The sequence below is a fragment of the Tursiops truncatus genome, chromosome 15 (genome assembly GCF_011762595.2).
Source record: "Tursiops truncatus isolate mTurTru1 chromosome 15, mTurTru1.mat.Y, whole genome shotgun sequence".
Lineage (NCBI taxonomy): Eukaryota > Metazoa > Chordata > Mammalia > Artiodactyla > Delphinidae > Tursiops > Tursiops truncatus.
In genome coordinates this window covers 36,553,145-36,575,752 of record NC_047048.1, presented here as the reverse complement: position 1 = coordinate 36,575,752, position 22,608 = coordinate 36,553,145, and the positions used below count along the sequence as shown (strand labels likewise).

General features: G+C 53.4%; 2 protein-coding genes and 1 non-coding gene across 8 annotated transcripts; 1 reads left to right on the top strand and 2 right to left on the bottom strand.

Annotated features, from left to right (window-relative positions):
• Window positions 1-9,258: 9,258 nt before the first annotated feature.
• Window positions 9,259-13,847, bottom strand: MSRB1 (methionine sulfoxide reductase B1). 3 transcript variants are annotated; one of them, XM_033839526.2, is made up of 4 exons: window positions 13,708-13,847; window positions 11,771-11,919; window positions 11,311-11,425; window positions 9,259-10,377 (listed from the first exon to the last, which is right to left on the bottom strand). In XM_033839526.2, the coding sequence occupies exons 1-4, from the start codon at window positions 13,760-13,762 to the stop codon at window positions 10,346-10,348; spliced, it is 351 nt and encodes a 116-aa protein (XP_033695417.1). In that variant the 5' UTR covers window positions 13,763-13,847; the 3' UTR covers window positions 9,259-10,345. The 3 variants fall into 3 exon arrangements, with proteins under 3 accessions (XP_033695417.1, XP_073648544.1, XP_073648545.1); XM_073792443.1 differs by lacking the exon at window positions 11,311-11,425 and adding an exon at window positions 12,113-12,190 and having other exon boundaries at window positions 13,708-13,843; XM_073792444.1 differs by lacking the exon at window positions 11,311-11,425.
• Window positions 13,848-14,321: 474 nt separating this feature from the next.
• RPL3L (ribosomal protein L3 like) lies at window positions 14,322-21,245 on the bottom strand. Of its 4 annotated transcripts, none has more exons than XM_073793297.1 (10): window positions 21,146-21,245; window positions 20,460-20,652; window positions 18,995-19,163; window positions 17,698-17,833; window positions 16,206-16,392; window positions 15,946-16,106; window positions 15,638-15,742; window positions 15,076-15,171; window positions 14,725-14,844; window positions 14,322-14,457 (listed from the first exon to the last, which is right to left on the bottom strand). In XM_073793297.1, exons 1-10 carry the CDS (start codon window positions 21,146-21,148, stop codon window positions 14,401-14,403), a joined length of 1,227 nt encoding a protein of 408 aa, XP_073649398.1. In that variant the 5' UTR covers window positions 21,149-21,245; the 3' UTR covers window positions 14,322-14,400. The 4 variants fall into 4 exon arrangements, with proteins under 4 accessions (XP_073649398.1, XP_073649396.1, XP_073649397.1 ...); XM_073793295.1 differs by lacking the exon at window positions 21,146-21,245 and adding an exon at window positions 20,857-20,969; XM_073793296.1 differs by lacking the exon at window positions 21,146-21,245 and adding an exon at window positions 20,857-20,969 and having other exon boundaries at window positions 15,638-15,739.
• TRNAE-UUC (transfer RNA glutamic acid (anticodon UUC)) lies at window positions 19,704-19,776 on the top strand. The gene has a single exon. It is a non-coding gene; the product is annotated as a tRNA-Glu (tRNA).
• Window positions 21,246-22,608: the final 1,363 nt, after the last annotated feature.

The following is a 22,608-nucleotide window of genomic DNA, read 5'->3' as shown; positions in this document are numbered from 1 at the left end:
GTTTATTGAGCTCCCCTCTGAGCCGGTCCCTGCCTCCAGGCTGGGGATCAGCAGAGTCCCAGACAGATTTCTTCTTTCTCCCACTGGTCCGCTGCCCAAGGTGCCCTGCCCTGCCGTGCTGTGCCTGGGCCTGCTGGCTGCTGTTGGCTGGTGTCAGCAGAGCACTAGGAGCTGTCTGCTCCCAAATGCAACACTTGGCTCCAAAGGTCATGTCCTAGGGGCTCCACCTGGCAAGGAAGGGGGCACGGGTAGGAAGCAGAGGGGGATGGGCTCTCAAAAAGCCTTTTGTTTCTCAAGAAGCAACTGGGGCTGCAAGCCAGAGGTTATGATGTAACCCAGCAGCGGGGGGAGGGGTGGGTGACATGATTCTACCCAGCCCTTGGCAGAGACACTGCCCGGGGCCATCCATTTCCAGGCTCACGATGTGAGGGGACCTCGGGGTCCTGGGGCTCACCCTCCTCATTCCCCTTCTCCAAGGACACTGCTTGCCAGCTCCCACCCCCCCAGTTAACCACCATGTACAAATGAGCATGGGGCCCCTGGGGTGCAGGCAGCCAGGCACTGCTGCTCACAGTTCCCCTACCAGTCTCACCAGCCCCAGCCCCAGTCCACCTGGGCACCAGCAGATCTTCCATCCAACCCCGCTACAGGTCTCAGCCCAGAGAGGCACCCTCAGGGGCATGGCCTGGACACATTGGCCCAGTTTGCAGGAGGAGGCCAGCCTGCTCTTGGGCCGAGTTCACGCTCAGGGAGCCCCCTGGGCCAGTATGCAGAGCCAGGAGTGCTGGGAGAGGTGAGCAAAGTCCAAGGTCCATCCTGGCCCTGGGGCCGAGATTCCTGCTGACCATTCAGCTGGCTTCCTCCCCACCCCAGCCACCTTCAACATGCTTGCTGACATCAGACTACAGTCAACAGGTGGTTGCGACCTTCCCAGAGCCACCGTTTGTCATTGGGGGTGAAGAAGAGAGGAAACGGACAGGTGTGGACAGAGAGGACCTGAGGCTGAGCGGTCTCAGGCAAGTCCCGCCCCCTCTCTGAGCCTCCTGTTCCTCCCCTGGAGAATGAGTACCTGCCCCACCAGGGTTAGGGTAGAGCTTCAGCACCGTGATGCCCATGAAGACACACTAAGCACTCAATAACTGCTCACCTACAGTGGGCTTGCCCTGGGCCAAAGCTGGCTGCTAGACTTGGCGTGAGCAGGCCACAGGCTGGGCTGGGACAGTGCCCCAGGGCCGGTAATGACCCCAAGTGACTAGGCTCCACTTCAGCCGGTGACCAGTTTGGGACACAGAGGGGAGTTTGGTCAGAGATACGAGCTGGAAACACAGGGTTCTCTGCAAACCCAGCTGGATTTTCTAGCAGCTGCAATCAGTGCTGGCCCCCAGCAGGGCAGAGATGGAGAGGCTTTCTAGACAAGGAGGCTGCCGCACTGTGGGGAGGGGATGAGCTGCAGGAAGCCCCTCCTGAATGGGGGTCCTCCGCATTGGCCTCCTTGGTGCTTTGTCAGTGCTGACCCCTCCCACCCGCCACATACCTTCCCCTGCTCAGCGGCTCAGGTCTAACTCACAGAGCAACATGCACTCAGAATCCATGCATCAACGCCACCTTCCTGCCCCACCCCCGTGGCTTTCCCGTGCCCTCACCCAACAGGGAGACAGGCTGGGTTCCCCAGACAGGGGAAGGTTATGTGCACCGCCCAAGATCGAGAAGTAAGCTGGAGGCCCACCAAGGCCCAGCAGGTGAGCCAGCAGCCCCTGCACAGTGACCCTGTGCCAGAGCAGAGACCCCTGACCTGTGACTGGGGGTCAGGGAAAGGGCAGCACTGGCCTCTCCCTCCTCCCTCCCCAGCCACACCAACCTCATCTGACCACCTCTGCCTTCACACCTGCAGGCTCCACTCTGCCCCATGTGGGATGCTCCCAGCTGCTGAGTAGGTCTGTTCCAATCATGCACTCAGAACTGGAGGAATAACCGCAAAATGGGTTTGGAGACCCACTAGACCCACTGTGAGATGGACCTGAGCTAAAATTCCATTGACCGCCGGGCCTCCATAAGCCCCTACTTGACACAGTTTGTGTATCCTGGAATTGGTATCAGTCCAGAGCCAGTATCCAGCAGTCCCCAAAATGTCTGATTATTTCCGTTTCCCCAATGCAGAGTGACCCTGGTATAGGTCACTTTGGAGAAGGCTGGGAGAAAGATTAACAATCTAAATTTTTGGTGATATAGCAGGGTCCTTCCTCGAGGGGTCCCACCTCTGGTTCATTCAAGGTGTTCTGGGCATGTAAACTGTCTCAAGCCTGGGAATTGAATGAGGGGTCATGACTGTCTTTATGACTCAAGTTAGACTCTTGCTCACTTGACCTAGAACTCTTCTGCTCATTAAGATCAAGTGAGAATTCAGCAGGCTTCCGATCTATTTCACTTCCAGGAGCACCCCGTCCCACTGGCCGACGCTGTAATTCTGTGGGAATCAGACTATTCTGACAGCCGCTTTGCCTCTGCTGGCCATCACAGTGAGCACCGCTCCCTTGCCTTTCATCACTGAGCACCACCACGTGGTCCTGTCACCCCGGGATCCAGTGATCCCCGTGAATTTCAGTCTTCTGATTCAGTGGCAGCAGGTCTTCTGTAATTCCTGGCCTACAGAGAAGAGTGATCAAAGAGCGCTTCTATGATTCTGGGGCTGCGCGCACAAACTTTCCTCACAATCGTGGTGAGAGGTGTGCTGTCTGGATCCTCCAAGGTGGGAGAGCAGGTCCTAAATGACAGACCCACTCTAACTTTCCTGTCTCCCTAAGCCTTTGGATCCCTCCCTCCATTGAACCAAGGCAGGTCTGGCATTACAGCTCATTCAGTGTTGGCCACTTTTTAGTCCATGTTTCAGCCAACCAACCAACCAAACCGTTAGAGCCCTTTCTGATCCCCCAAGCTATATCATTAAACCCAGAATCTCTGCTTAGTGAGCCCCTATCAATAAATTTGACCTGACCCAACGTTATGTTCCTCCCAACCTTATCCCACCCTTAGTATTCATTCCAACACGTTCCCTGGATTTCTGTCAAGATAAATTGGGGGGAAGCCACCACAATGAGAAGCCTGCACACTGCAACGAAGAGTAGCCCCCTCTCGCCACAACTAGAGAAAGCCCACGTGCAGCAATGAAGACTCAATGCAGCCAAAAATAAATTAATTAAATAATTTTTTTAAAAAAGATAAATTGGGAAAATAGTGTAGTTCTCTTGGAGTACACCACACCTCCTCACAGGGCCCATTGTGCACATCCTCCTGCAGGGCCTGGGGCAGGCCAAGTCCGTGGCCTTCTCAGGGCCTCTGCATATACTGTGGGAAGCTCTTCTCCTTGCTTCTGTCACCTTCGCTGCTGACCTGGCATGACTCCTCCTTGGCATACCCCTCCCTGACCACTGGGCCCAAAGCACCAGCCCCCTAATTGCTCCCCCGCCCCCATATTCTAGCATCTCTCTCTGCTGTAATTATACACAGCCCTTCTCTTCATCTGGCGTGAACTTACTGTCTCAACTATGCCTTAAGACCTTGAGGGCAGGCCCTGAACCAAGATGGCGGAGTAGAAGGACGTGCTCTCACTCCCTCTTGTGAGAATCACAACTAGTTGCTGAACAATCATCAGCAGGAAGACACTGGAACTCACCAAAAAAGATACCCCACATCCAAAGACAAAGGAGAAGCCACAGTGAGACGGTAGGAGGGGCGCAATCACAGTAAAATCAAATCCCATAACTGCTCGGTGGGTGACTCACAGACTGGAGAACACTTATACCACAGAAATCCACCCACTGGAGTGAAGGTTCTGAGCCCCACATCAGGCTTCCCAACCTGGGGGTCCGGCAACAGGAGGAGGAATTCCTAGAGAATCAGACTTTGAAGGCTAGTGGGATTTGATTGCAGGACTTTGACAGGACTGGGGGAAACAGACTCCACTCTTGGAGGACACACAGAGTAGTGTGCACATCGGGACCCGGGGAAAGGAGCAGTGACCCCAGGGGAGACTGAAGCAGACCTACCTGCTAGTGTTGGAGGGTCTCCTACAGAGGTGGGGGGTGGCTGTGGCTCACCGTGGGGACAAGGACACTGGGAGCAGAAGTTCTGGGAAGTACTCCTTGGCGTGAGCCCTCCCAGAGTCCGCCATTAGCCCCACCAAAGAGCCCAGGTAGTCTCCAGTGTTGGGTTGCCTCAGGCCAAACAACCAACAGGGAGGGAACCTAGCCCCACCCATCAACAGTCAAGCGGATTAAAGTTTTACTAAGCTCTGCCCACCAGAGTAACAGTCAGCTCTACCCACCACCAGTCCCTCCTATCAGGAAACTTGCACAAGACTCTTAGATAGCCTCATCCACCAGAGGGCAGACAGCAGAAGCAAGAACTACAACCCTGCAGCCTGTGGAACAAAAACCACATTCACAGAAAGACAGACAAGATGAAAAGGCAGAGGGCTATGTACCAGATGAAGGAACAAGATAAAACCCCAGAACAACAACTAAATGAAGTGGAGATAGGCAACCTTCCAGAAAAAGAATTCAGAATAATCATAGTGAAGATGATCCAGGACCTCGGAAGAAGAATGGAGGCAGGGGCTTCCCTGGTGGCGCAGTGGTTGAGAGTCCGCCTGCCGATGCAGGGGACACAGGTCTGTGCCCTGGTCCGGGAAGATCCCACATGCCACGGGGCGGCTGGGCCCGTGAGCCATGGCCGCTGAGCCTGCGCGTCTGGAGCCTGTGCTCCACAACGGGAGAGGCCACAACAGTGAGAGGCCCGCGTACCGCAAAAAAAAAAAAAAAAAAAAAAAAAAACCAAAACAATTAAGAAAGTAGTCATAGGAACATACATATCGATAATTACCTTAAACATGAATGGATTAAATGCTCCAACCACAAGACACAGGGTTGCTAAATGAATACAAAAACAAGACCCAGGGCTTCCCTGGTGGCGCAGTGGTTGAGAGTCCGCCTGCCGATGCAGGGGACATGGGTTCGTGACCCGGTCCGGGAAGATCCCACATGCCGCGGAGCGGCTGGGCCCGTGAGCCATGGCCGCTGAGCCTGCGCGTCCGGAGCCTGTGCTCCGCAATGGGAGAGGCCACAACAGTGAGAGGCCCACATACCGCAAAAAAAAACAAGACCCATCTACATGCTGTCTACAAGAGACCCACTTCAGACCTAGGGACACATACAGACTGAAAGTGAGGGGATGGAAAAAGATATTCCATGCAAATGGAAATCAAAAGAAAGCTGGAGTAGCAATACTCATACCAGATAAAATAGACTTTAAAATAAAGAATGTTACAAGAGACAAGGAAGGACACTACATAATGATCAAGGGATCAATCCAATAAGAAGATATAACAATTATAAATATATATGCACCCAACACAGGAGCACCTCAATACATAAGGCAACTGCTAACCGCTATAAAAGAGGAAACGACAGTAACACAATAATAGTGGGGGACTTTAACACCTCACTTACGCCAATGGAAAGATCATCCAAAATGAAAATAAATAAGGAAACAGAAGCTTTAAATGACACAATAGACCAGATAGATTTAATTGATATCTATAGGACATTCCATCCAAAAACAGCAGATTACACTTTCTTCTCAAGTGCGCATGGAACATTCTCCAGGATAGATCACATCTTGGGTCACAAATCAAGCCTCAGTAAATTTAAGAAAATTGAAATCATATCAAGCATCTTTTCTGACCACAACACTATGAGATTAGAAATGAATTACAGGGAAAAAAACATAAAAAACACAAACACATGGAGGCTAAACAATACATTACTAAATAACCAAGAGATCACTGAAGAAATCAAAGAGGAAATCAGAAAATACCTAGAGACAAATGACAATGAAAACACGACGATCCAAAACCTATGGGCTGCAGCAAAAGCAGTTCTAAGAGGGAAGTTTATAGCTATACAAGCCTACCTCAAGAAACAAGAAAAATCTCAAATAAACAATCTAACCTTACTCCTAAAGGAACTAGAGAAAGAAGAACAAACAAAACCCAAAGTTAGCAGAAGGAAAGAAATCATAAAGATCAGAGCAAAAATAAATGAAATAGAAACAAAGAAAATAATAGCAAAGATCAATAAAACTAAAAGCTGGTTCTTTGAGAAGATAAACAAAATTGATAAACCATTAGCCAGACTCATCAAGAAAAAGAGAGGACTCAAATCAATAAAATTAGAAATGAAAAAGGAGAAGTTACAACAGACACCGCAGAAATATAAAGCATCCTAAGAGACTACTACAAGCAGCTCTATGCCAATAAAACAGACAACCTGGAAGAAATGGACAAATTCTTAGAAAAGTATAACTTTCCAAGACTGAACCAGGAAGAAATAGAAAATATGAACAGACCAATCACAAGTAATGAAATTGAAACTGTGATTAAAAATCTTCCAACAAACAAAAGTCCAGGACCAGATGGCTTCACAGGTGAATTCTATCAAACATTTAGAGACGAGCTAACACCCATCCTTCTCAAACTCTTCCAAAAAATTGCAGAGTAAGGAACACTCCCAAACTCATTCTATGAGGCCACCATCACCCTGATACCAAAACCAGACAAAGATACTACAAAAAAAGAGAATTACAGACCAATATCATTGATGAATATAGATGCAAAAATCCTCAACAGGGGCTTCCCTGGTGGCGCAGTGGTTGAGAGTCCGCCTGCCGATGCAGGGGACACAGGTTCGTGCCCCGGTCCGGGAAGATCCCACATGCCGCGGAGCGGCTGGGCCCGTGACCCATGGCCACTGAGCCTGCGCGTCTGGAGCCTGTGCTCCACAGCGGGAGAGGCCACAACAGTGAGAGGCCTGCGTACCGGGAAAAAAAAAAAAGAAAAATCCTCAACAAAATACTAGCAAACAGAATCCAACAACACATTAAAAGGATCATACACCATGATCAAGTGGGATTTATCCCAGGGATGCAAGGATTCTTCAATATACACAAATCAATCAATGTGATACACCATATTAACAAATTGAAAAATGAAAACCATATGATCATCTCAATAGATGCAGAAAAAGCTTTTGGCAAAATTCAACACCCATTTATGATAAAAACTCTCCAGAAAGTGGGCATAGAGGGAAACTACCTCAACAAAATAAAGGCCATATATGACAAACCCACAGCCAACATCATTCTCAATGGTGAAAAACTGAAAGCATTTCCTCTAAGATCAGGAACAAGACAAGGATGTCCACTCTCACCACTATTATTCAACATAGTTTTGGAAGTCCTAGCCACAGCAATCAGAGAAGAAAAAGAAATAAAAGGAATACAAATTGGAAAAGAAAAAGTAAAACTGTCATTGTTTGCAGATGACATGATACTACACATACAGAATCCTAAAGATGCCACCAGAAAACTACAAGAGCTAATCAATGAATTTGGTAAAGTTGCAGGATACACAATTAATGCACAGAAATCTCTTGCATTCCTATACACTAATGATGAAAAATCTGAAAGAGAAATTAAGGAAACACTCCCATTTACCAAGGCAACAAAAAATAAAATACCTAGGAATAAACCTACCTAGGGGAGACAAAAGATCTGTATGCAGAAAACTATAAGACACTGATGAAAGAAATTAAAGATGATACAAACAGATGGAGAGATATACCATGTTCTTGGATTGGAAGAATCAATATTGTGAAAATGACTATACTACCCAAAGCAATCTACAGATTCAATGCAATCCCTATCAAATTACCAATGGCATTTTTTACAGAACTAGAACAAAAAATCTTAAAATTTGTATGGAGACACAAAAGACCCCGAATAGCCAAAGCAGTCTTGAGGGAAAAAAACAGACCTGGAGGAATCAGACTCCCTGACTTCAGACTATACTACAAAGGCTACAGTAATCAAGACAATATGGTACTGGCACAAAAACAGAAATATAGATCAATGGTACAGGATAGAAAGCCAAGAGATAAACCCACGTACCTATGGCCAACTAATCTATGACAAAGGAGGCAAGGATATACAATGGAGAAAAGACAGTCTCTTCAATAAGTGGTGCTGGGAAAACCGGACAGCTACATGTAAAAGAATGAAATTAAAACACTCCCTAACACCATACACAAAAATAAACTCAAAATGGATTCGAGACCTAAATGTAAGACCGGACACTATAAAACTCTTAGAGGAAAACATAGGAAGAACACTCTTTGACATAAATCACACTTTTGATCCACCTCCTAGAGTAATGGAAATAAAAACAAAAATAAACAAATGGGACCTAATGAAACGTCAAAGCTTTTGCACAGCAAAGGAAATCATAAAGACGACGAAAAGACAACCCTCAGAATGGGAGAAAATATTTGCAAATGAATCAACGGACAAAGGATTAATCTCCAAAATATATAAACAGCTCATGAAGCTCAATATTAAAAAAACAAACAACCCAATCCGAAAATGGGCAGAAGACCTAAATAGACATTTCTCCTAAGAAGACATACAGATGGCCAAGAAGCACATGAAAAGCTGCTCAACATCACTAATTATCAGAGAAATGCAAATCAAAACTACAATGAGGTATCACCTCACAGCAGTTAGAATGGGCATCATCAGAAAATCTACAAACAACAAATGCTGGTGAGGGTGTGGAGAAAAGGGAACCCTCTTGCACTGTTGGTGGGAATGTAAATTGATACAGCCACTATGGAGAACAGTACAGAGGTTCCTTAAAAAACTAAAAATAGAATTACCATATGATCCAGCAATCCCACTATTGGGCATATACCCAGATAAAACCGTAATTCAAAAAGACACATGCACCCCAATGTTCATTGTAGCACTATTTATAATAGCCAGGTCATGGAAGCAACCTAAATGCCCATCGACAGATGAATGGATAAAGAAGATGTGGTACATATGTACAATGGAATATTACTCAGCCATAAAAAGGAACGAAATTGGGTCATTTGTTGAGATGTAGATGTATCTAGAGACTGTCATACAGAGTGAAGTAAGTCAGAAAGAGAAAAACAAATATCGTATATTAACGCATATATGTGGAACCTAGAAAAATGGTACAGATGAACCAGTTTGCAGAACAGAAACAGACACAGATACAGGGAACAAACGTATGGACACCAAGGGGGGAAGCGGCAGGGGGTGGTGGTGGTGGCGCGATGAATTGGGTGATTGGGATTGACATGAATACACTGATGTGTATAAAATTGATGACTAATAAGAACCTGCTGTATAAAAAAATTAATTTAATTTAATTTAAAAATTAAAAAAAAAAAAAAGACCTTAAGGGCAGGCCCCATCTGCCTTTCTCATGGCTGCATCCCCAGCACTGAAGCTAGAGCCTGACACTGAGCTCAATAACTATTTGTGGAACAAGTGAAACAGCTGTGCAAAGGCTGACCCTGGGTCCTGGAGTCCCTGATGTTGTTAATAAAGACAGCAAGCCTGGGTTCTGTTTGTTTATTGATCTCTTCCTGATTACTCCAAAGAGGATTCAAGATGGAAGGGACTTCGCCCACCCTCCCTGATGGCAGGACCCTCAGAGCATGTGCAGTGAGGCACAGTCACTGTGTCCCCGGAAATGGTGAACTGTAGGCTGTGAGCTCCGGTGTCCCCAGCCTTGCACAGTCAAGGCGATGGAGCAATAGCTGCTTTCCTAAGCCTGAGTGGGGCAAGCAGCATCCACACAGATGGTGCAACAGGGTTCGGGATTTCTCCTTTCATAACCGAGAGGCCAGAGATCTGACCCCTCTGCCTGCTCCCCCAGCAGGTCACAGATCATCACCACTCTGGCTGCCTGGAAGGGTTTAGTCAGAGAGAATCATAGAGTGACCAGGGCTGGAGCAGCCAACTGGAGCCGCCCCTGTTTGCATTCTCTCTCCTAGCACAGCCTGCTGGAGACAGGCAAGAGCTTCTGCGAGGGCCAGAGCCCATCTCAGAACTGGGCCTCACCGGGGTGAGTCCAAACAGGCAGGGAGGGGGCAGCGGGCTGAGGAGAGAAGGTAGAGGCTGCACCATCACTCTAAGACGAGCCAGGCCTAGAGCCCCCTCCCTGAGACGCCTGTGAGAGCCGACAGTGGGGCCTCCAGGCACCCCCTGGCGGCCTAGTGTAGCCTTCTCCTTTTCCCAGCCTCTTCCCTTCTCCTAGCCTGTTCGGAGGCAAGGCCTCGGGAACCTTCCTGATGTTTCAGCTACCCCTCTCCCCCCCACCCCCGCTCCCCTGTCCAAATGTCTGAGGTTCCACTTCTAAGGTGGGATGTCCAGAGTGTGGCCACAAAGCAGTGTCCATCTGGGTTGGGTGTGGGCTGCCCACCTACTGTCCCTGGGAGGCAGAAGTTTCTTTGCCTGGAAGAAATGAGGGAGGGGAGAGAAAAACAAGTCGCTGCTAACTTAGGTTTCAGACACCGTTCCCTGGCCCAGCCCACTCCCACTGCAGCCTGCAGACCAAGAGAGCTGGGAGGACCCAGACCCGCAGCCTGGGGGTGTCTCTGTGCCCAGTTCTTTCCCTGAGATCTGCAGGAGAACCCAGAGTCTGTCTTTCCTCCACACGTACCGGAGGACAAATAGCTACAAAAGGACAAAAGTATTATCAAAACTTTATCACGCACCGGCCCTCACAGACAGCCTCACTTAACCCCACAGTGAGGGCAGCGAGCAGGTGCTGTTAGCAACCCCATTTTACAGAGGATAAAACTGAGACTAGGGACTGGCCGCAGTCTTGCGGGCAGCAAATGAGGAGAGGGATTTGAGGTACAAAGAGTGTGAAGGAGTCCAGAGGGCGGCTGGGGATGCAGACAGAGAGCAATGGGTCAGAGAGGAGGCTGAGCTCAGATAAAACACACACAAATGAAAAACGGCTCCCAAACAATCTACCAGTGATAAGAATATTGCCAACAGGAGCACATATTTACTGAGCCCCTACTACACTCCAGACCCCAGTGCACTTTCATGCAGCCAGTCTTAACGGGCCTGTAAAGGAGGCTCTGCCATCACGCCCACTACACAGAAGATGAGGAGGCTCAGAGAGGTTGACGAGCAAGCCTGCAGCTGCACAGCCCCAGAACTCAACCTCCGCACCACCCTGCACACAATCAACCAGATGCAGGAGGCAGGACATCTGCCCTTTGTCCCTGTCCCGCAGCCACCCTCCAGTGGCCCTGGGCAGCGCGCTTTGGTGCCCCCATGCTCTGTCACTGTAAGTGCATGAGAACAGTGTGCCCCTGGGCCTCTAAAGGCCTGTACGTAGGCCTGTGCCCAGCTGCCGGCAGGCAAGCTCACCTTTAGGGATGAACTTCAGTGAGCTGCTGAATATTCAGAAGCGGGACTGTCCACGCTTGGGGCCATCGTTCAGGAACTCATGGCCCAGCCCATTGCCACACCTGCCACAGGACACCTGGGAAGACCACAAAACAGCCATGAAAACAGCTGCAGCCATGGCCCCTGCTGCCACCAGCACATGGGGTCCTCCCCATGCCTATTTCCCAAGGTAACTTCTGGCATGAGAGGTTGGCCTTGGCCCAGAACCTGCCCCGGAAAACCATCTTGTTTCCCTGTTCCCACCAGGACCCCAGGCTCTCCCAATAGTTTGGGGTGTCACTCCCCTGGCTGAAGCCAGAGGTCTGGAATAGACAGACCCTAGGCCCCTACAGGTGTAGGGGGAACAGCAGGAAGGGGTGGGGGGCTCTCAGGACCCCCCTGGCTGACACCTCCTCACCGCCCCCCAGTTGCTACCACCCACCTTTAAGGCTCCAGGCTGATTGTGCTCTGGACGCTTGGCCACACTGTCAGCATGGATGGTCTCGGTGAAGGCCGGCCATGGGGATGAGTGTGCGTACTTTGAGCGGCTGGAAAACAGCTCATAGCCACATTGGGCACACACGTAGATGCCTGGGGCGGAAGGGGAGGTAAAAGCAGAGATGCTGGCTCCAGCGCCTCGGGGGTGAGCACCTAAATCCTTGAACCCAGGAGAGGACAGCAGCACTCCGGTTACAGGGTGGGCTGCACACCCTCCCCACTCACCCACCCACCACCCATAAGCCTGGGTATCGGCTCTGTGGGGGAGACACAGCATGGAGCTCACATTTAGCAGTTCTGAGCCTGTGCCAGAGGCCAGGAGAGCCACTTTTCACAATTATTTCTTTCACTCTTCTTAACAGCCCTGTAATGCAGATGTTCCCATTTTACAGATGAGGAAGCTGAGGCTCAGGGATGCAAAATGCTCAGCTACAGGGTGTGCAGCCAGGAAGGAACCCAGGCAGTCTGATGAGGACACAGCTCTGCCCCTCACACACAAGCAGGCCCCACACGGTGGGGGCTGTGGCATGGCCAGCACCACCACTAGCCCCCCGCCCTTCCCACGGGGACCTCCCTCTGCCCAAAGAAGCCGTAAGGTGGATGCCCAGACACCAGCCTGCTCTCCAAGCAGGAAAAGACTGATCCCAGCAAAAGACCTCCAGTCAGACAGAGGGCCAGGAAGACAGAGCACCAGGGAGAAGGATGAGTTTTAACCTACCGCCAAAAGATCACCCTGAGGGGGGAAAAAGAAAGGTTGCAAAACTGACTCGCAGAACAGGAAACTGCTTGGGGGTCACTCGAGGGGTACTGAGTCACCCTTCGCCCCCTGCCTGGCCTGGAGACAGCCTGCCCTGGAGTCTGTGACCTACTCAGCCTTTACCAGTAACTTGAGGAAGAAAAGAGGAAACGGGAGCTGCTGTGGGAGTGGAGTTTCCAGCTTGGCAGAGTAGCCTGAGGACAACCCGGAGTCCCACAGCCAGAGAGTCTGAAGGGAGGACTTTGCCCAGAGGGTCCTATGTCACAGCTGGCTCACAGAGACCAGGGTGTCACATCCCAGCTCCCTCGAGGGCTGACACCCAACAAATCCCACCCAGGGGTAGGTCGCTGCCCTAGTCTTGCCTGTGGACATATTTTTACCAAATTAGTCCATGACCAGGCAGCACAGCCCAGAAGGGGATTCATCTGGGCCTCTCAAAGCCTGGGCCCAGGGCTGACTGCCGGCCATGCCCCCAAACCAACCACTCACCCCCTACCTTCCACCCCTCCTATCTGACCCAGGCTGTCCAGTCAAACTTCACTGGCCATTGGCAGCCTGGCAGCACTCCTGGTTACCCAAATCTGGGGCCCTGGGCAGGTGGGGTAGGCACCCAGGCGGTCACATTTGGATCCCAACAAGACGTGCTTTCCAGCTTACCCCGCAGGTCTGGGGCACCGGGGAGAAGAAAGGGCTGGAGTAATATCAGGAGGATGCCCCAAGGAGAGGCAGGCCAGTCACAGGAGCTGCCCCTGGACAAGACCTTCCACCGCCTCCCCCTAAAGTTCCGATCCTGACCCGGATACCCGCAACGGCGTCACCACCCCCATACCTTGACCCCGCAGATTTCCTCGGAAAAGGCCACGCTCACATTCAAGTTCTGTTGTCCTCGAGGACAGCGACACCCTCTCTCCAATGTCCCTCTCCCCTCAAGTACCCCTACTCTCCGGAACCCCCAACTCCTCCCTTCTCTGTATCCCCTTTATCCACATGCGTTCCTCCCCGCGCGGTCACACTCGGCCCCCGTTCCCGGGACTCCGGGGCTCCATCGCCACCCGGAGAGCTGCGACGTCCCCTCTAATACGCGTCCCCGCCCCCGCTGTCCTCCAGGAGGTCACAGGTCGTACCCGGCTCAAAGTGGTTCTGGAAAACCTCGCCCCCGAAGAAGCTGCAGAACGACATGGCGCCGGCGGGACCGCTGCACGATCGCCGCCTCCAACAGATCCGAGGCCACAGACCTACGACCTGGTGCTTGTGCCCGCCTCCTGCCCCGCCTCCCGAGAACCAATCCCACTCGGATCCCGGACCTGCCCCGGCGCCCTAGGCCGCGCCCCCCAAGGGGACCAATCACGTCCAGAGGTGCGAGACACCCTCGCAGGGCCCGCCTCCCGTTGACCCGCCCTTTCCACGGACCAATCCCACCCCGGGACTAGGGTTCCGGCTTCCGCCTCCAGGAGGCCCCGCCCCCTCCCGAGGACCTGCCCCCTCCGTCTTCCAGCAGGCCCCGCCCACCACTAAGGACCACTCCTGAGCGGTCCCCGCGGCCCCGCCCCTGCCCCCCTGCCCCCCTGCCCCTAGCAGCAGGGCGGGGCGCTGAGCTGCGCTGGGTTTGGGGTGACTGTCGCGGTGCACCACACTGAGCCGCGTACGCTCTCGTCGTTTCCCGGCGCTTAAGCCCCGGGCTGCCGGCCGTTGACCAGCCTTTCCGCGCCCCCCAACTCTGAGACACCGCGGGAAGAGTTGTCTCTGGCTTTTATTAGACAAGGGGACAGGCGGGGGTTGCGCCGCGCTTTTTTCAGGCTCCCTCCATCCCATCCTGCCTACAAGTCTCCCGAGGTTTCCGGCTTTTCCTTCTCAAGATGCTTCTTCTGGACACCCTGGTGGGAGAGGGACAGGAGGAGCGTTAGTCACAGGGGTCTAACCAGCCGCCTGGGTTACGCGGAGTCGGCCCTGTGCCCTCTCCCACTTGTTTCTCCCCTACTTCCTTTCTGGCAAGAATCAGTGCCCAGGACTGGACCCCTAAAAGCCCCCTCCTGTGGATGAGTGCAGGGACATGCGTGCCACCCCCATCTGCTCAGCTTCCCCGCTCTGGGGCAGGTAGGATGTGGTGTCAGAGCCCCAGAGAGCAAGGCTGGTGGGCTCACCATGAAGACCCTCTTCTCTTGGGCTGTCTGGAAGCGGCCATGACCAAACTTGGAGGTGGTGTCAATGAACTTGAGCTCGATGTTCTCCAGGGCCCTGCGGCTGTGGTGCACCAGGAGGGACTGTGGCCGGTGGGAGAGGGGAGCTGTCACCGTTGGAGGTCCCCACTCAGCCCCTCCCATTACCCCCAGTCAGGAAGGTCTTGCTCACCCAGATTCTGTTAGAACCTCTCCCTCTTTGCTTTCCCCATCCCCACCCCTCCTGAAGCAGGCTGGAGGACAGGGTAGGCCAGCCGCCCAACTCCCCCAAGGCCCATGGGGCTCCCACTCCCCAGCTCACCACCTGGCACTGACCTTCCTCAGCGTGATGACCCTCTTCTTGGTGCCCGCGATGCAACCTTTCAGCATGATGAAGTCATTGTTGACTTCCCCGTAGTGGGGGAAGCCACCCTGTGGGAAGGTGAGTCCAGGAAAGGGGCTGCTGGGTTAGGAGGCAGCTGGAGGCCCTAGGAGAATTCCCCTGGCCTAGGGTGACATTCTCAATCACTAATCAGGGCAGCATCTGAGCCACACCCTAAGTCCTTCCCGTGATTATCTTATTTAAAAATCTGCATTTTACAGAGGAGGAAACTGAGGCTCAGAGGGGTGAAGTCACTTGCTCCAGGCCCCGCAGCTGCTACCCACTGCAGCTGGAGTTTGAGCCCAGGCAGCCTGACTCCAAGGCCACAGTCAGAGCTGTTGCACTCCGCACCCTGTGACAGCAGCTGGAGGATGAGCTGTCTGCAGTGGTGGCTCTGAGGATGCAGAAACAGCAGGGGTTTGGTCCACCAGGTGGTCCACCCTGTAGCCTGAGCTCTTGGGAGAGGGCAGCACCCCACAGGCCTGCCCCACAGCCAAACTGGCGGCCCACCCTCACCAGTGGTGTGATGGATTTGTCGGTCACATCGTAGCTGGTGGATGCGTTGTTCTTAACCACCTTCCCGTCCTCCGTGTGCAGCCCCCGACCAATGCGGTAGATCTGCTAGGAGCACAGGGCACATTGGGGACAGCAGGTAGCCTCTGGGGCTGGCAAGATGCCCACACCCATCAGAATGTGGGCTTAGACCCAGGCGCTGGTGGGGGCATTTCAGAGCCTTAGGGGGCCAGGCAGCATCTGGGTCATGCACCCCACTCACTGGGGTGTGGTCACGGGCATCCCCCCTCAAACCAGGCCTGCGGACACACCTTCTTGTTGAGCTCTGTGCGGTGATGGTAGCCCTTCTGCCCAGCCCGGGCGATGGAGCAGCCCACACGGGCAGGGTGCCAGGCACCAATGCAGGCCACCTTGCGCAGCCCCTTATGGGTCTTCCTCGGCAGCTTCTTGGTATGCCAGCGGCTCGTGACCCCTGCAGGTGGGAGGGGCAGGGTGGGTGGCTTAGAGGCCAGTTTGGCCCCCACCTCCTCCAGGCAGCCTTCCTGGAGCCGCCATCCCCACCCGGCCCTACCTTTGACGCCCCTGCCCTTGGTGACGGCAATGACATCAATGACCTCACTCTGGCTGAACACACTGTGCACTGGCACCTGCTTCTCCAGCCGGGCCTGGGCCCAGGCCACCTTCTCAGCCACCGTGCCGCCATTCAGCTGGATCTCCATGATATGGGCCTTCTTCTGCCGGAAGGGCAGCAGCTTCATCTGTAAGACATGGCACGGCCAGTCGGTTCCCAGAAAGTCACACACACACCCATTTGCCGATACGACATGGCCAGCTGGTGATCCCTGGCAGACTTTCACGCATGCATTCATTCAACAGATGATCCCATGCTCTGGTGTGCCTATATGCCACGTTCTGTGCGAGGCACTGGGGATGCAGCATGGAATGAGGCAGACAGTGTCCTGGCCCCCATGGAGCCACCATCTAGTTGGGCGGCAGAAACCAAGTAAACTCTTGGATAGGCCTAAGTGTTGTGATGAAATATTGAGGGTGGAGGGGACAGTTATTGCACATGACGGTGGTGAAGGAGGGCCTCTCTGAGGAGGTGACATCAATGGCAAGAAGGAACCACTAGGTGAAGATCTGAGGGCTTTTGGGGCAGAGGGAACTGCATATGCAAAGGCCTTGTGGCAGGGAAGATGGGGGAGCAGTGGTTGGTGGGACAGAAACGAGACCAGTGTGTCTGGACTGTGGTGAACAGGGAGGAGGGTTCAGGATGGTGATAGGTGAGCAGGGGCCTGGCCAGGCAGGTCTCATAGGGAGTAGCTTGGGCTTTATTCCAAGTGCAGGGTGTGACATGATCTGTTGCACATTTTTAAACATCTCTGGCTGCTGCTGTGTGAGGTGGAAGCAGGGACACGGTTAGGTCACAGCATAGGGCTCAACCAGTACTGATGGAGGACCTGTTGCATATAAGCCTCCTGGGGGGTGTGGTACAGCAGTGAGCAGGGAGCTGTGACCCCTGCCCCCATGGAGCTCAAGTCTATGGAGGGAGATGGATGTTAACCAATGACACACATAACCAGGAACTACAAGTGGGAGAGTAACTCAGGCAGGTAGGGAGGGTCATTGCTCCGGGCCTGGGAAGGCTTCCCTGAACGTTCCAGAAAAAGCCAGAGGGTATAGGTAACCTGTCAACCCACACGAAGCCAGACCCCACTCACGAATGTTGATTCACACCCACATGTGCCAGACCCCAAACAGAGGCTGCCGGACCCCCACACCGAACACTGGGCAGGTGATCCTGGACCTTTGGGGCATTTCAGGGCCTTGGTTGACTGCTGGGTGTGGCCAGTACCCCGTAGCCCTCAGAGTGCACTGATGCCCAACACCCCATCCCCGGGGCTGCAGGCGGCTGGCTGGTCAGCCGACACTTTGGGCCCATGCCCGAGGCTCACAGTATTTTTAGGCTGACATTTGCCAGGGCTCAGGGAAGCCAGGCTGAGGGAGGTTGGGCCCAAGTGGTGGACTGGCTGACCAGTGTGGACCAGGGGGTAGGGGCTGACCTGGGTGTGGACGATGACCCGGATGACCTTGCAGTACTTTTTCATGGCAGCAAAGTCCCTCTGCAGCTGCTTCTTGCCGTCGGCATCGCGCCACCTCTTGCAGGCCTTGGTGAAGGCTTTTTTCTTGCTCTTGTGCCTGAGCCGTGCACAGAGGGTGCTCAGCACGACCAGAATGTCAGCCTCTACTGCATCCTACCAAGCATGGGCTTAGATGTCCCCCTCCTCCCTCCTCCCATTCCCAGGGGAGGCATTGCTGGGCCCCTGGGGTCCCTGGGCTGGTTCCAGGCGCCCTCCTTAAGCACAGACTGTCTTTCCCTCTCTAGGCCTCAGTTTCCTCCTCCGTAAAGTGGGTACCCTCCCTGCCTCCTGGGGCTGAGAGTGAGCAGATGTGCAGGAGCCCAGGGAAGGGGCGTGCCAGCCAGCCATGGCCACGTGCCCACTTTGCCATGGCTGCTGAACCCACTTCTAAAGCGAACAGTCAGGACTGGCCAGGCCCCACACCCCATCGTTCCTAACCCTTGCCAGGATGCTGGAAGGTGGACATCATTATCCCCATCCTACAGATGAAGAAACCGAGGTTCACAGAGGTCAGATGAGGGGCAAGTTGATCACAATTGCAGCAGCAAAAACAAGGCCAGCTGGCGTTCGCTGAGCTCTTTCCCTGTGCTGAGCACTTGACACACTCTGCTCGGCTCATCCTCAGGGCTGCCCCAAGATGCGGAGACCTCTCCTGTTCCCATTTGATGGTGTCTGTGGGGAGTGTGTGTGTGGGGGGGAGGTGAGGTTCTAAAAGGTCAGTCAGCTTGCCTGTGGTCACACAACCTGCTCTGACACTGGGGCCCAAGGTCCTCGCCTCCCATGGAGGCTACACGTGCCTCTGCCTCCATATGGAAGGGGATGTCTGTGAGGTTCCTCAGGCAGGGGTGCCTTCCCTTTCTGGACTTAATGCCAGGGAAGATTTGAGGCCTAAGGATGCCCTTCTTTCTGATGAAAAGAGCTTGTCAGTTGGCTATTTCCCTTTTCACCCTGGCTACTAGGAAGCTTGGAACCAACTCTGACATTCCATCAAATCAGTTCTTAGTTCACCCTGAGGATGAGAATGTTTGCTTTCCTTTTTCCTCTAACTAATTTCCTCTCCAGCCCTCTAGTCCTTGTCTTTTATTGGCGGGAAGGCATCACACACTCACACGCATACACACACACACACACACACACACACACACACACACACACACTTTTCTGCCTTCCACACGCTGCTGACACTCCTCCTCCTGCCCAACCACCCGGCATCCCTCACCAGTCCTTGTAGAAGCGGCGGCGGCACTCGTCGCTGAGATGTTCCGCAAAGATGGTCTTGAAGCTCCGCAGGCCTCGCGGGGTGGCCACGTAGCCCACCACGCCCACCACCACCACAGGCGGCGTCTCCACAATTGTCACCGCCTCCACCTCCTCCCGCTTGGAAATTTCTGAACGAAACCCAGAGACAGAGGCGTGGAGGGGGGCCTCCGAGTCCCATGGGGAGTTCCATGGAGAGGGGACAGGGGTGGAAGTGCCGACCACAGCCCCACCTGCCCGCGGGAGGACCCAGCACCAGAGCCCCAGGGCTGTTGCGGACAGAGGCCCCTGTGAGCAGGCCCCTGACCTCCAGCCCTGAGCCTCCCCACTCCCAGCCCTTCTCTCCCTGCTCTGCCCTGCATGTGGAGCCACTGCTGGGCAAGACCCCACAGGTGTCCATAGTAGCTCTGACTCAGCTCAGGTAAGGCCTGACCTGCTCCTGCCTTGGTTTCCCCACCAGACCGCCCAGGAGAGCCACAGCCAGAGCAGCGTCCCCCAAAGGGTAGGGTTGGTCATTCTCTAGGGGAGTACAAATGGGCACTATGAATGTATATGGATGAGTTCTAGAACAAAACCTAAGACTTGTCCTAAACCCATGATTTTATAGATGTTATTAATGAGGCTGATCTGAAGTCAAAGAAGTATATGCTTAAAATATATATTAGGGGAATTCCCTGGTGGTCCAGAGGTTAGGACTTGGCACTTTCACTGCCGAGGGCCCGGGTTCGATCCCTGGCCAGGGAACTAAGATCCTGCAAGCCTCGTGGCGCAGCCAAAAAATATATACTTTAGGAGAGATGGAGAACAGATGAGTGGTTGCCAGAAGGTTGGGGGGTGGCGGCTGTGGCTATAATAGGGCAACAGGACGGACTGTTGTGGGAATGGGACGTTCCAAGGTGGTGGGTACACGCATTTACACATGACAGAAACTGTCATTTACACGTGACAGAACCAGAGAACTAAATAAACACACATCTTATTCAGGAGAATCCAGCATAAGATGAGTAGGGTGTATCCATGTCATTATCCAGCTGTGACATATTACAATGGTTTTAAGAGATGTTTCCATTGGGGAAACTGGGTAAAGGGTGCGTGGAATCCCTCTGTATTATTTCTTATAACCACACTATGATGATCTCAAAACCGGAAGTGTGTAGGGGCACCTGCCCTTGAATCTTAGCTCTTACAAGTTTCATAACTGCTCTATTTCCTCATCTGTAAACTGGGGCAATGACAGATCGGTTCTTGAGGCACGGCCAGCAGTCAACGTTCCGACTGAGGTGCCCATGGGCGGGGCCTGGCCCCTTCTGGGGCTGTTTCCCCTCCGGAAGCCCAGTTGTGGCTCCTAGCCTCTGGAAGAACCTCCAGATCTTCTGGCGGTCGGGGGTGCTCGGCCCGCCCCCCAGGGGCCCCTAGAGGCCACTCACTGAGCCCTGGCCGGTGCACCTCCCGCAGAGTGTGTGTCATGCCAGCCTTGTAGCCCAGGAAGGCCGTGAGGTGCACGGGCCGGCTGGGGTCGTCCCGAGGCCACGTCTTCACCTTGCCCCGGTGCCGGCGGCTCCTCTTGTGTGGCAGGAAGCCCAGTTGTCCATGCCGAGGGGCAGAGAACTTCCGGTGGGACTGGGGACAGAAGGGAAGGGAGATCAGAGCTGGAGTCTCCCTGCTGGGTGCAGCTGGGCAGTCCCAGAGACCAGACCAGAAGTGAGCTAGAGACCCCAGGCTGAGACCTGGTGGCCCTCAGGGCCTGCATCTGTCCACAAGAAAGGAGGGAAACTTCTCCAAGGGCAGTGTCTTAGGGACAGAGCCAGCGGCAGCCCCCCTTACCCGTGGGCTTCCTGTCTCAGTGGCCTGGTCCTGCCTGTCTGGGCCCAGAAGAGGCAGATCCACACTGCAGCCAAGGCCACAGAGGCAGGGGGCCACTGCCATCTGTCCCTCTGTTTGCCTGTCCTAGGCCTGGAAGCCAGAGCTTGGGCCCCCTGCTGTCCCCTGTAATCACCTACTCTGTCACAGGCCCAAGGACCTTCTCTGCTGGGATAGATCCCAGAAGCCCACCTGCCCCTCGCCAGGAAGCTGGCGTGCTTCCCCCCAACCCCCCTCCCGCCAGCCCACTGACCATGGAGGCCTGTCCCTGCAGGTTAGGAAGGGAAGGGGCCACCTCACCAGGCGTCGGAGGTCAAGTGGCAGGGCCAGGACGCACAGCAGCCAGATCCCAGATTTAGCCCCTGGCAGGGGAGCTCTGTCATCTCCTGTGGCGGATGTGGGCTCTGGTGTCAGAAGCGGGCCTGGCCCAGGGCAGGGCGAAGGGGGGCAGCCTGGGCAGCCTGGGGGGGTGCACTTGGAGCTAGGGCTGGCACTCGTTTCCTCAAATGTCCTGGGACTGGGTCACACACTTTGTTTTCTGCTTTGTGTGACCCTCCAAAACGGGAACAACTTGGCCTGGTAGGGGGTTTAGGAACTCGGGTTTGGGAGCTTCCCTTGGGCAGCTGCCATTAGGAGTGTCTGAGTCCAGTTTGCTGGCCTTGAAGCAGAGCAGATTCCTGTGCTGTCCTGAGGCTGTGAACCTGAACTGGAAAAACGGTGGGAAGATGGGGAAGTTTGGCTGTGTGCCCAGAGGATCACTAGAGCTGTGATTCAATCAAGGTCCCTTGACTCTAGTAGCTGTGAGCCAAGAACACTTAGGATACTTTTTTTTTTTAATATTTATTTATTTGGTTGCACCAGGTCTTAGTTGCAGCAGGCGGGCTCCTTAGTTTCGGCATGCATGTGGGATCTAGTTCCCTGACCAGGTATTGAACCCAGGCCCCCTGCATTGGGAGCACAGAGTCTTAACCACTGCACCACCAGGGAAGTCCCTTAAGATAATTTTTATGAACTTAAATTTTTTTTTATACTTTTTAAAAATAAATTTATTTATTTATATTTTATTTTTGGCTGCGTTGGGTCTTCGTTGATGCCTGCAGGCTTCCTCTAGTTGTGGCCAGCAGGAGCTACTCTTTTTTTTTTTTTAATTTATTAATTTGTTTATTTTTGGCTGTGTTGGGTCTTCATTTCTGTGCGAGGGCTTTCTCTAGTTGTGGCGAGCAGGGGCCACTCTTCATCACGGTGCGCGGGCCTCTCACTATCGCGGCCTCTCTTGTTGTGGAGCACAAGCTCCAGACGCGCAGGCTCAGTAGTTGTGGCTCACAGGCCTAGTTGCTCCGCAGCATGTGGGATCTTCCCAGACCAGGGCTCAAACCTGTGTCCCCTGCATTGGCAGGCAGATTCTCAACCACTGTGCCACCAGGGAAGCCCAGGAGCTACTCTTCATTACAGTGTGCAGGCTTCTCATTACAGTGGCTTCTCTTGTTGCGGAGCACGGGCTCTAGGTGCACGGCCTTCAGTAGTTGTGGCTTGTGGGCTCTAGAGTGCAGGATCAGTAGTTGTGGCACACGGGCTTAGTTGCTCCACGGCATGTGGGATCTTCCCAGACCAGGGCTCAAACCCGTGTCCCCTGCATTGGCAGGCAGATTCTTAACCACTACGCCACAAGGGAAGTCCCTGAAATCTCTTATTTTTTAATTCAAAGATTTTATGGTT

What these genes read in the sequence shown, in the direction of transcription:
- RPL3L (XM_073793295.1), bottom strand. Translation starts at nt 20,958, where the DNA reads ATGGCAGTGGCCCCCTGCCTCTGTGGCCTTGGCTGCAGTGTGGATCTG. An exon ending in GGTGCACCGGCCAGGGCTCA is followed by an intron (nt 19,164 to 20,459) that starts GTGAGTGGCCTC and finishes GGTTTCGTTCAG; the next exon opens with AAATTTCCAAGCGGGAGGAG. An exon ending in GGGTCATCGTCCACACCCAG is followed by an intron (nt 16,393 to 17,697) that starts GTCAGCCCCTAC and finishes CATGTCTTACAG; the next exon opens with ATGAAGCTGCTGCCCTTCCG.
- MSRB1 (XM_073792443.1), bottom strand. Translation starts at nt 13,762, where the DNA reads ATGTCGTTCTGCAGCTTCTTCGGGGGCGAGGTTTTCCAGAACCACTTT. An exon ending in CAGGCTCAGAACTGCTAAAT is followed by an intron (nt 11,920 to 12,112) that starts GTGAGCTCCATG and finishes CTTCCGCCCCAG; the next exon opens with GCATCTACGTGTGTGCCCAA. An exon ending in ATCAGCCTGGAGCCTTAAAG is followed by an intron (nt 10,378 to 11,770) that starts GTGGGTGGTAGC and finishes CATTTCTTCCAG; the next exon opens with GCAAAGAAACTTCTGCCTCC.